The 11,893-nt window shown below is 55.6% G+C and overlaps 4 protein-coding genes and 1 non-coding gene across 5 annotated transcripts; 1 reads left to right on the top strand and 4 right to left on the bottom strand.

Annotated features, from left to right (window-relative positions):
- Positions 1 to 59: 59 nt before the first annotated feature.
- Positions 60 to 1,522, bottom strand: ACRALDRAFT_1082201 (uncharacterized protein). The gene is made up of 2 exons (XM_071019275.1): positions 683 to 1,522; positions 60 to 551 (listed from the first exon to the last, which is right to left on the bottom strand). The coding sequence occupies exons 1-2, from the start codon at positions 1,196 to 1,198 to the stop codon at positions 72 to 74; spliced, it is 996 nt and encodes a 331-aa protein (XP_070874675.1). The 5' UTR covers positions 1,199 to 1,522; the 3' UTR covers positions 60 to 71.
- Positions 1,523 to 4,069: 2,547 nt separating this feature from the next.
- Positions 4,070 to 6,049, top strand: ACRALDRAFT_1071118 (uncharacterized protein; the record flags this gene model as incomplete). The annotated part of the gene is made up of 5 exons (XM_071017829.1): positions 4,070 to 4,327; positions 4,518 to 4,677; positions 4,763 to 5,252; positions 5,435 to 5,833; positions 6,007 to 6,049. 5 exons carry the CDS (start codon positions 4,070 to 4,072, stop codon positions 6,047 to 6,049), a joined length of 1,350 nt encoding a protein of 449 aa, XP_070874676.1.
- A 249-nt stretch (positions 6,050 to 6,298) lies between these two features.
- ACRALDRAFT_2053129 (uncharacterized protein) lies at positions 6,299 to 9,472 on the bottom strand (the record flags this gene model as incomplete). Its single annotated transcript, XM_071021666.1, has 1 exon — positions 6,299 to 9,472. The coding sequence occupies one exon, from the start codon at positions 9,470 to 9,472 to the stop codon at positions 6,299 to 6,301; it is 3,174 nt and encodes a 1,057-aa protein (XP_070874677.1).
- Positions 9,113 to 10,748, bottom strand: ACRALDRAFT_1051022 (uncharacterized protein; the record flags this gene model as incomplete). Its single annotated transcript, XM_071015666.1, has 2 exons — positions 9,113 to 9,442; positions 10,385 to 10,748. Coding segments are annotated over 2 exons (377 nt in total), but the record flags the coding sequence as incomplete, so codon positions are not given.
- A 952-nt stretch (positions 10,749 to 11,700) lies between these two features.
- Positions 11,701 to 11,788, bottom strand: ACRALDRAFT_t177. The gene has a single exon. It is a non-coding gene; the product is annotated as a tRNA-Cys (tRNA).
- Positions 11,789 to 11,893: the final 105 nt, after the last annotated feature.

Genomic DNA, 11,893 nt, shown 5'->3' on the forward strand with positions numbered 1-11,893 from the left:
GAAAGAAAAAAAAAACGGTACAAAAGAGAGAGAAGCTGATAACCAAGTAAGAGGCGGCAAGGCTCCCACGCCTACATAGGCGGTACGCCCCTGTTTATGATGGCACCGATGCCCATATCGCCGCTCGGTAGTCTCTGCGCGTGAGGATGCAGGTACGGGCTGGGCGACTGCGAGTGCCGATGGTGACCGGACGTCGAGTATCCGGTATGCCCGGAGGCCGTGGAGGAGACGGAGCTCGTATAGCCGTGATGGGGGCCTGGCGGGGCGTAGTACTCGCCCGAGTGCATGGGGTGCATGCTGAAGTGATGGGAGGCCGGGGCGTATCCCGCGACCGAGGCGGCGCTGCCGCCGCTGACCGAGTGGCCTCCCGACGACGCGGTTCCGGGGCTACTGTAGGGCGGGTCTAGGTCGTCAACAGGAGTTAACCCGATGCCGCTTATTCCGCTGTCATCGTCATACCCTGGTGCCAATGCTTGACCGGTCTCTAGTCGTTCTCGTCTCGAGTAGGAACGCGCTGCGCTCTGCAGGTTCTTGAGTCCATTGGACATGCACTATTCGTAGCAGAAGATGAAAACCGCACGGGTTAGCCATGGTGTGGCAAGGAAGCGCGTGTGGCGCTGTAAAGAAGCAGGAAAACAAAAGGAAAAAAGGGGGACGGGGGTAAAATCGGGACAGCGTGTACCTTGGCCTCGACAACATTCCACTTCTCGCCAGTACGAGCGGCCAAGCCCGCCCAGATCTCCTTTCGCATGCCCATGTACTCCTTGGCGATGCGCTCGAGTTTTCGGTTATCCCAGTCGTCGGCGCCCTTGCGCTCCATGAGCCGCTCATGGCGCTTGCGGCAAGCATTCGGCGTCTTGTTGCTGAAGTATGTAGCCTGAATCTGTGCCCAGTTAAGACCTTGAGCACGAGCCTGTAGGAGTGTCTGGTCGTCTTGAGCGGTCCAAGCCCCCGACGAGGCGCGGTGCTGGATGGGCGGAACAGACACGGGGGGCGCTGTGGTGTAAGTGTCGTAGGACTCGGGCTGGCCGAGGGGCTGCGCGGATGCGGAGGAGGACGGGACGGGGTAGTAGTCTGGCATGGGTAGCCGCTGGTTGTACATGTTGGGGTGGGGGTTGGCAGCGGGAGCGAGGGACATGGGCATGGAGTTGCCGTAGCGGTTATGGCTCGAGCTAGAAGATCGCGTATGTTTCGGCATGGTCCGGTCTTTGGTGGCCGACTTCGCGTGTAGATCTTGAAGATTATCGATTAAGGAAAGGGTACTGTGGCGTCTCCGAAGCGAATGGTTCTCTTGAGTAATCCTCACCAGGAGGGTCCTGCAAGAGGGTATTGGGGAAACGGGGATAAATAGGTCTAGGTAGAGGGAGGACAACGGATAGAACCCAGGAGCAAGAGAATAGACAGGTTAGTCGTAGTAGTGGTGCAAATGGACAAGGAAGAAAAAGACCACCGCCGTTAAGGAAATTGACCTAACAGAGAGATGAGAAGGTAGGAAAGACAAGAGAAAAAAAATGAGAAACGGAAAAGAAAAGGAAAAAAAGAGGAAAGAAAAGTAGAAACAGTCAGTGCAGACGTTTCAATACGAAAGTATCTTGAGTTATTGGAAGAGAGATTAGACGACTTCTCGAGACGGACAAGCCCGAGTTGATATAAGGCAGGGAGCCACGATGCTCGAGGAGGCCAGGAGACCAGGTAGCGCGGCTGTCAGCTGCGAACTGCAGGTCTGATGCCGAAGCATAGGGGAGTCCCTGAAACGAGCAGTTGGGTGACACGGGAAATGAGAGAAGCAGAAGAAATAGCATGAAACCAGTCTTGTGTATCCGAAAGTGCTAACAGCCGGACGAGGCAGGATGAGTATTGGTCGGACGAGACGTCGAGATGAGCGGCTGTTTCGGGTTGGGCGCGTAGAAACGGCCGGGCGAGGAAAGCGGCTACCGGGTCCGTTATTGGGCCGTCCACCACGACGGAGCCTATGTCTCCATGGCGGCACCCCTGCCGAGGACGAGGTTTTGCGTGGGCTAGAGTGACATCGGGGGCCCTGAGAAGGAGAGCCTCTAAAAATACACGGGCGGCCCATTCGATCTGTTAGCCGCTAAAGAGGCCCGCTGCCATCGACATCGTCAAGTTGTGCCATGTACCACGATTGAGGATATGGGGTTGCAATAGACCGCCCGCGCACCGTTGTCGCGGGGGGCCCCCAAAAGGACCTTGTGGAGCGTGGGGAGAGCCAAAGATGGGACGGCAGGCACGTTGATGGACTTTGACATGAATACCAGGGGACGAACGAGGCAACTTTTTTTGGGGCCTCGAGAAGTGGTCCGCTATCAGGGAGACCAGATACGACAGCCCGGGGATTACTGTCCAAGTAGCATTACTGATCGTCTCCGTATGTCAACACATACAATCGGCGTACTGGACATGATTATCGTGCAGTTCACTATCGCAAAGTTGTGTGGGCCGGTGATCCTGTCTCTGGGGCCAGCGACAGACGAGAGAGAGAGGGAATCGCTACTCAGCCGAGAAGAGTATATGCAAGGATGGCGCCAGCATAGTGTAGGGTGTATACATATTCTCTTGCTGATATGGCACAGCTAATCCCAAGAAGGGGCAAAGCGGCTAGCGTAATCGTCGAAGAACTCGACTTTGTAGAGGAAAAATGAGAGTCAACAAGGAGAAATGAGTGTCGACGTTCACGTATTTGGCGCCCGTTGGAGGGATCTATGGAAATTTCTCTCGGTTAGACGCGCGCCTGGCCAGCGGTTGGGACGCGGCCCCGTGAATGGCTGGTCTGATATTGGGCCCCATTGCGCTAGATCTGATATGGATTAGCGTCCCGGGTACAATTAACGGGTCTACCTGGTACGAATTCAGGGCGTTTAGAGGTGTACGTTTGTACTTCGTAAATGTTGTACCTATGGTACATGGCAAAGCTATGAAGACCTACCTCTCTCTTTATATCTCAAAGCTAGGTACAAACCTTGATCATCTCAATTAATTCATACTTTTATAAACCGCCCAAGACGCACGGTCGTCATATCGTCCTTTCGGGGAATGTTGGTTCAATTCTAGTATACTTGCGTTGTAGTAGACAAGTCTGGTGCCATGAATGTGTACATACGAAGTATACCAGGTACGGAATATTTCGCACTCCTGTGAGTGCTCCACAGAAAAAGGGTCTTGGCAACCGGAACGTCATTTTGAGCGTACGAATATACAACGTATATGTATACGATTCGCCAGTGAATAGTCCATCCAGATTTTAGCAACTCGAACTGCATGCCGCCATACAACATAATCATCTACTGTAGTTTATTCTCTCGTCGGTTAGTGACATACAATGTTCGAGCAACGGTTTACTTATCCACTAGTCGTATTGACGTCACCGGACCGCCGTCTACATGTGGAGTTTGTGTGTTACCTATACGCACGCTCATTGGTGCTCGAACACAAGACTCAATTCGGCCGATTATTCGCCCGTTTTCCGTCGCGTCTTGCAGTGGTTCAATTGTACCACTTTACCTCACCCTCACCTTCACACACCTATAAACCAACCTTATGAGACATACTATGAGATACTTCGTATGTGGTATCTGGCCTGTATCGAGATCACAGTCTAAGTCCACTTCTGATAAATAGAAAGCCTTCCTCGGTCAAGGTAGCTGGACATAGAGGATAGAAGACGTTTAGGCCTTCCGGAGGTAGAGCCGACCAATTCATAAAGGGGAATAGATCGAGGGAGACGTATACAGAAGCTTGGGTTTACTAAGTATTCCTTTCTTTTCCATTCCGTACTCAGAAAGTACATATACTCGTCTGTCCAAGTACCGAATGTTTCAACTCGTGTACAGTACACGTACCCTCAACACCTTGTTCAGCTTCTTCACCGCTCTACCTATTCCCAGATAGTAGGACAAGACCATTTTTCATTACAACCTGCAACAACCTGTGGTGAATTATAGTGCCTTTGCCTGCTTCACTCCGGACAACACCAGATCGCTCAAGCGTCGTCGATCCTATATTCAATCCCTCCGGTGCCTCTATATCGTTTCGCCACGCGTGTTCGTTCAATATGTCTCTCCTCTCACTCTCCCATCCTCGGACAGCGACTCTTATACCCATCCTCACCTGCCTTGTCCTGGGCTACCTCGCTCTTTGCGCCGCGCTCCGCTTCCGCGGCATCAAGAACCTCCAGCGGCGCATGGGTTTCGTCGATCGAGCTTCCCTTCAACGCATGTCCAATGACGAGGCGCAACTCATCCTCCGACACATCATCGAACGAGAGTTCCCAATGGTCTATGAACTAGCCCTTCAGTTTGCCCTCTTCAAAGTATGAACCCTGCCGTGAAGCGTACTCGACCTTCCCTTTCCCCTCCGCCAAAGCACCATCAATGGTCATCACCATCTCTCACTATTCCCTAAAATCAGATGTGGTTACATATGACCCAGGTTCGACTTCACTAAACACCATACTCACCCCTAGACTTATGGCGTCGAGTCGATATCAAAACTCCTCACAGCCACGAAGAACCTCGCAGATCCAGTCCATTCCTTCAAGAGGTGGTCACCCTTCCTCTATCTGCCTGTTGATGCCCGACCCGTGGCCATCAGCATGCCCAAGATGGTCTAACTGGTTCCGTACCCTCACAGATACGAAGACACCGTTATCATCTTCGCAGAGTAAGTAGATTTGCCGTCCACTCTTCGTGAATCATGATGAACCTCGCCCTCCCACCTCCCCCGCCACGTTCTCTGACACAACAAGCAACCCGTAGATTCTCCCTCAACCCCCCCTCGTCCGACCGAGCCCTGAAGGCCATAGCTCGCATGAACTACCTCCACAGCCCCTACAAAGCCGCCGGCCGCATCTCCAACGAGGACTTCCTCTACACCCTCTCCGTCATCGTCGTCGAACCCATCCGCTTCATCCGTCTGTACGAGTGGCGGCCCCTCACCGACATGGAGGTCTGCGCCCTCGGCACGTTCTGGAAGGCCGTCGGCGACGCCATGGGAATCGAGTACGGCGGCCACCTCGCCCGCGCCGGCGCCTGGCGCGACGGTATCGAGTTTGTGGAGGACGTCACCGCTTGGGCCAAGTCGTACGAGCTCGACGCCATGAGGCCCGCCGATTCCAACGTCCAGTCCAGTCGCCAGCTGCTCAAGATGATGATCTGGCACGTCCCCGGTTTTGCCAAGTCTTTCGTCGAGCAGGCTTTCTTTGCTCTGATGGGCGATCGTGTTCGTGATGCTTTTCTGTACGCAGGCCCTGGTTCTCTTTGAGTTCTTTCCTTCTCCCCGTTCCTCCTTTCATACTGTCCTTTCTCCGCCTTATCCAGTCTTCCCCTACCAAAAGAAAAGGGGGTGCTATTGGGCAAATGAGGCCCCTTAACATACCCAACAACCGTTCACTCTTCCTGGCTTACCAACTCATTTCTAGCTTCCCCGAACCCTCCATCCTCGCGTCCGCCGTCGTCTACAACGCACTCCTTCTTCGCCGCTTTATCCTCCGCTACTTTTGCCTCCCCCGCTTCGGCCCCAAGACCTTCTTCTCCCCCCAGGATCCCAAGACCGGCCGCGTCCAGCACTACTATTACCTCGTCCACCCTTACTACGTCCCCGTCACCCTGTGGTCCCGTTACGGTCCCACGAGCTGGTTGACCCGCATCCTGGGGGGAATCGCCCCGGGCGACTCGGACGGCATGTTGCCCGAAGGGTACCTTCCCGAAGACATCGGGCCCCGCAACAAGATGGGAAAAGGAACCGAGGAGATGGCGCGCGATGTCGCGAACTTGGCGGGCCGGAATTTGGGCGGTTGCCCGTTTTCCTTCATGCGGGAGTAAGTCGTGGGTAAGCGGACAAGATAGATGAGCCCACGGGTGGCTCAACAGCGTTATCTTGCTGCTCCAAGTTTCAAGTCCAAGAGAGAGCGTCTTTGGACTATTGGTTGACCGGAAGACGTTCATGTACCGGTAACATTTTCTTGCATTTCTTTTTCTTCGCCTCTCATAGGGTGTGGATTGTGTATGTCCGTTTACCTGTCCAAGAGCAGTGAATCTGCTTCGATATCCCAATGGTTGATTCGTTCCGTCTGGTTCTACGTCGTCATATATGAATATCGATTGATCAAAAATATACACGAAAATGTCGGCTCACGTTGTTCATTACTCATTACCCTGCCCCTCAATATCAGTTTCCATATTCGCCCATCTTGCAAGAGCCGCGCAGCCAGCTGGCCTATTCGTCTACCAACTTGGGCAGACAACCATATATTTGCAGGCGGTGGCCGCGCAATTGCGACAAGCTAGGAGGAGCCACCGATCCCCAGACCAGCTCGAGATGGGCCGCCGCCGCCACCGTAGGCTCCAGCCCCCGTGTTGGTCCCCGTCCGCTCGCGCATCCTCCTGCCCTCCATCAGGCCCCGCAGACCCCGCTTCTGCAGGCCGATCACCGCGCTCAGCTCGCCGCTCCAAATCTCGCGCCCGCCTCCTGCCTCCGACTCGCTGACCTCGGATCCCCACTCGGAGCCGCTCGCGCTCGTCGTCGCGCTCAGCTCTTCCTTGCTTGGCTGCCTGGACTGCAGGGCCGTGTTGAGGCGCAGGGCTGCGACGTCCACGTCACTGCTGGGGCCGCTGCCGCCGTCGCCCGGTGCCACCTCGGACCCGTCGGCGTAATCAGACGCCGGGACATAGAAGTTGGGGTTGATGGAACCGTCGATACCGCGTCCGCCGCCGGCAGCCATGGCTGTCGCATTGAACACGGCCGCCGCGTTCCGAGAATCGAGGAGGACGTGGAGCCGCTCTACCACGGCTTCGAGCAAGCCGTCGATTCGATACGGCCGCGCTATTTGCAACAACGAGCATAGGATCGGGGGCGTGCACAATGGGGACGAGGGGGCTGGCAATGACGACGTGTAGAGGAAGTGAAGTAGCGCTTGCACAGTAAGATATGTATGAGGGAGGTAAAGGCACCGAGGTCGCGAACCAGGCGGCAAGGATTCAGGTGTCGGCGTCCCATTGGCGTGAAGAGGGCCTGTCCCGGTTGGTGGCGAGAAGGGCCTTTCCGCGAGGCTCGACGGAGCGGTGCTGAGTGACTGCCCGGGCGAGGTTATCGAGGAACCCGCAGTGCTGTCCATGGAGAGGCTGCTGGATTCGGCCGCGCTCCGGGAAGAAGGGGTGATCGTCAGGCTCGAATTCCTGAACGCGCTGCGGAGGGTTACGACATCACTGCCATCTTGCGTCGCCGCACCTTCGCGAAGGCTCTGGACGAAGTAAGGACCCCAGCGCCTAGCCAGGATCCGCGAGTTCACAGGAATCCTCTCGCCATGGAGACAGAGAATGTCCATGTCCGCCAACTCTCGCATAGCCAGCGCTTTTTCTCCCAGTTCCTCTGCAGCGCGGGAATGGGATCGTCCTCCGGCCGTCCAGCCTGTCTTCCGAGCAAGGCTGAGGCCGGGGCCCGTCGCAGGGCTACTCGAAGAGACGAAGCCGGACATGGGCGACACTCTTCTCGGATTGTCGTAGAATCCAAAGGCCTCTAGCTCGACCATACAGACGTTGGAGAAATTGATGCGCCGGTGATTGTAGTCGTCGACCAGGCTACGCTTCCTGTTGCCGAGAATCACAAAGGTGTTCCGTCGATTCCAGAGGACGCCTCGATTCCAACTGCCTTGGCTGAAAACGCTTCCCCCCGCGTCAATACGTGACCATGATAATGTCCTGAGGTCCAGTGCCCACAGCGCGTATTCTTGTTTCGAGGACGTCAGGTACGTCCCGCTGACCACGAAATAAGTGTCAATAACACCGCCGTTCGGGAACCGAAGGCCGGGCGGCGAGTACGTTCCCGACATGGGCTTTTCAGACAGGGAGCCGTCCGGGCCTCGGATCTGCAACTCCAACTTGACGTCGAGGAAGTTATAGTTGGAGTAGATCAACATGGACGAACCGGGCTCACGTGCCTCCTGGCTGATCCCGCCTTCGCGGTGTGGGCCGGTTGGACTGGCCTTGCCGATGCGCGAGGTCACTGAAGGCGGCAGAGGTGCGACAACGCTCCTATACGCGCCGCAGCTCTTGGCGAAAGGCTGCGTCGACGTCCACTTCAAACTGCGCAGGTTGAACACGCTGATCTGCTCGATGTAATGGTTGGCTCCGTCTTGCCCACCGACAACGACCATTTCTGCGCCTCCGGCACCGTCGATGGAGATTCCTATTCTGCCTTCGTTTGGGTTCCCGGAAGAAGGGTTGTGTTGAAGGGCGGAGAAGGGGGCCTTTGGGGACGTGAACGTGGCGGATGACGGGAGGATGCAAGCGCAATGCGCATATCGGCCCTGCGGCGCGTCTTGGGTCGGGATAAAAGTCCATCGCTTCGTGGGAACATCGTAAATGTAGATATCTGACATGACGGTCACTTCAGGTTGCTGGTCCTGCGAAGTCGCCACGCCGGATTGATTCGTCGTCGGAGACATGCCGCCATAGCAGACCATCTTCGTATCGCCGAGGGCGCACATAGAATGGAAATATCGCGGTGGTGGAATATCGCCAACCGTCTCGAGCTTGGTCCAATGTCGTCGGATAAGGTCGAGTTCGTACAAATCGGAGGTCAGCGGGTTTGGGCGACTCCGCGACAGAACTCTGCCTCCGAAAACGTAGAGCTTATCGCCCAGAATCGTAGTCGTGGCGCCCACCAAGGCGTGCGGTTCTTTCCCTGTAGTACGATGGACATTGCACATGAGTCCCGACAGGTGAGCAGAAGACGACGTCGGGGGCGGCCCCCCGCCAGCCGCGACAGAACCGCTGGAAGCAGCCGCACCGGTCCTCGTCGGGTTGGTGGACGGCGAATGTCCGGCCGACGTGGGGGCGTTGCCTTTCGATGTCGGGTTGTCCCTCTTGTCGTCCCCATCCTGCCTCGCCGAGCTTGCCAAGCTGGCCTGGCTGCTATTCATGTCTGTATTGTAACCGCTCTGTCCTCCGTATTGTTGTTGCTGATGATGATGGCTATGATCGGCCGAAATGGACGAATCCACACTGTCCATTCGACCCTCCATGTTACGGCTTTGCGTCTGCTCGTGGAATCTGCCAAAGTTGGTCGCCGTATTATCAAGGCAGGTGGTGGGCGGCACGTCGGCTTCGGAGGAATCGGGGTTTTCGGATTCGGACGGCGGCACGGGCAAGGGCTTTTCGAGACTGCTCTGCAAACTCAGGCTTCGAGCATGCTGGAAATATTTCGCGGGTCTCGCGTCGACGGCGGACGAGGGAGCAGAGGCGCTGCTGGAGGGCGTGGGACTTCTCAAGCCGAGCAAGGACGGTTTTCGTAAGCTTTCTTCTCGAGAGGGCGTAAACTTTTTGAAGCCCCGGTAGACACCGGAGAGGATTTCGGACGTGGACTTGGCGGTGGTACGTGATGGAGATTGCTGCTCAGATTCGGAGTCTGGGTGAGCTAAAGACGACGACTGGTTCGAGGTCAGTCCTGAACCTGACATTGTGCCCAACACAATAAGGAACAGCGTTTTCGAGAGAAATAGCAGCAGAAGGGTAGTAGTGTCGACGCAATTGCAGTGGCACGGGCAACAGCAACGCCGGGCTGGAGGCAGAAGGAAAATGCGATGGGACGGAAAACCAGGAAGAGCTCGGTCAATGGGCAAGTGGACAGCTCCTCCAATGATTTTACAGATAGGAAAGCTTGGGCGCCAAAGGGAAGAGTTGGCCAAAGTGCGAAACTAGCCGGGATGGGGGTGACAGGATGGACCAGGCTGGCACGGGTTCTTGGGACGGGGAAGCAAGGACGAGCTGCCGGCAGACAAGCAAGAGAAGATCGGCGGGTCTGACCGGGTGACACTGACAGACAGACCGGGGGGAGGGAACGATCATGTAGAAGGGGACAGATGACATGGGGAGGGACAGATGCAACAAGGACGGTCGGTGGAGAGGAAAACTGATGAGAGGGATCGCATCCCACGAGGAGCCCTAGGTCGAGAGGAGCGGGGTGGGTGAAGAGGGTTGTGTCGGGCTAGCCAGTGTAGCTCAAAAAGCAAGCGAGCCCTCCCGACGACGGACGAGAAGCTTTCCTCATGGTCCATCCCCGTAGACAGCAACCTCCCAACCCCATCTTATTTCCCACCTGTCGAAGAGAGGATCCTCCGGGGCTCGTTTTTGTAGGGCAAGGGGTTATGACTGGGAGTTAGAGGTAGATTACGTGAATTGGCAGGCCATCGCGGTGGATTCGGGGGAGGGGCATTGTCAGAATGTGACACACCGGGCCGCCGAGGGCCGAGCGTACCGTGGATACGGGAGGAAGGCAGGGCTGGGAGATAAGAAGACGAGAGAAAAGACAGAAAACGCCCAGAAAGAAGATGGGAACCTGGCATAGCAGAATAGAGAGCCAGCCAACCTACCGAAAAGGACGCGCAATTGCACTTTGTCTATGACGGAACAGCGAGCCAGATGACCGCGTCGATTTACACTCCAGTATCTCAGACGATGGAGGCAGAAACTGGGAGCTCGTGCGATTTTCGCGCCAGGGGGGTTGAAGCCACGGACAAGGGCGAATGTGATTCAGGATGGCGGACCGGGGAGGTGAGTTCGGGAATCCTGGTTCGAAATCGAGGGAAGAGGGGCCCGAACAAAAGACAAAGCAGGGCCACCGCGTGGAACCACCAGCAGCGTTGCAGTTGTGGGACGGTCCAATTTCCCAAGGAAGAAACGAAAACGAAAGGTCGGTGGTGGTGTGGTGGTCGATGATCGAACGAAGCGAAACCGTCGGCGGTGGGTAGGTAGGTAATTAGAAAGGGCAACGAGCGGGCTGGAAAAGATCCCCGCTGACGAGGTTCTACTTTGTCACGGTCAATTCTCGGGTCAGGGCAAGGGGGTGGTGCACTGTCGACAGACGCACAGACGCACAGACACATCGATGTACTCGTAGGTACATACTTCGTACAGTACCTATTCGGACAAATCCCAAGGTGGTCAAGGCTGATAGAGGATTGAAAGGAGCCAGGCGGCTACGATACCTATTAATTCGGATTACATACGACAGTCCTCTGGTTCTTCCCCAAGGTTGGAACGATAGAGAAGAGGGGAATATCTCGTGGATTTGTCACGGGTCCCCTGGGTTCTGGAGTTCGATATCACAGCCATGTCCCAACGTGGAAATCGGTCCAGCTCCGCCCGGAAACCCAGCCCCGAGACCTGGACCTGAATAAGTGGAGCTGGCTAGACCCGACGAGTCGCTCTCAGGGAGCAGCAAAAGTGACGGATGACTGGCACACCACTCACGGAAACAGAATCAGCGGGTCTCTCTCTCTCTTTCTCTGATATTCTCCCAAGCGGCTTGCCATCTCCCCCTCATTTTACCTACTTGGGACATGTCTTTGTCGGGAGCTTCTTCGTCTCGAGTTCTGCAGCTCTCTTGAGCCCGGGGTGCATCTCTCTTCGCAGCTCACTCATGATGCTTCCTAAGAACCATACATACCCGAAAGTCAAGGTAGAACAATAAGCACACCACGATATTTCAAGTGTAATGAAGTCGAGATTGAACAATGGACACTAGCCTAGGTAGGTAGGTAGTAACGTTTTTTCAGCACGTACCGAGTTGAACAGGCAAAGCTGAACTTGGTCTCCCTCCCCCGCGCTTCAGATACCAAGAAAGATGTATGCCAAAAAGTCCCCAAAAAATCGACAAAAAATAAGACACAAAAAAGAAAAATAAACGAGTTCCGGAGGCGATTCGAACGCCTGACCTATCGCTATCTTGTCCGAGGACGCTGCAGGCGATTGCTCTACCCCTGAGCTACCGGAACCAACTGTGGCTTCTTTTGTTGCACGGGAGAAAGTGAGGCCAGGTGGTATTTTATGTTACGAGGGAGGGGTAGAAGCCATGATTACTCAGTAACGTGGAATGGCAG

This window comes from Sodiomyces alcalophilus (assembly GCF_042370955.1).
Source record: "Sodiomyces alcalophilus JCM 7366 unplaced genomic scaffold ACRALscaffold_4, whole genome shotgun sequence".
Lineage (NCBI taxonomy): Eukaryota > Fungi > Ascomycota > Sordariomycetes > Glomerellales > Plectosphaerellaceae > Sodiomyces > Sodiomyces alcalophilus.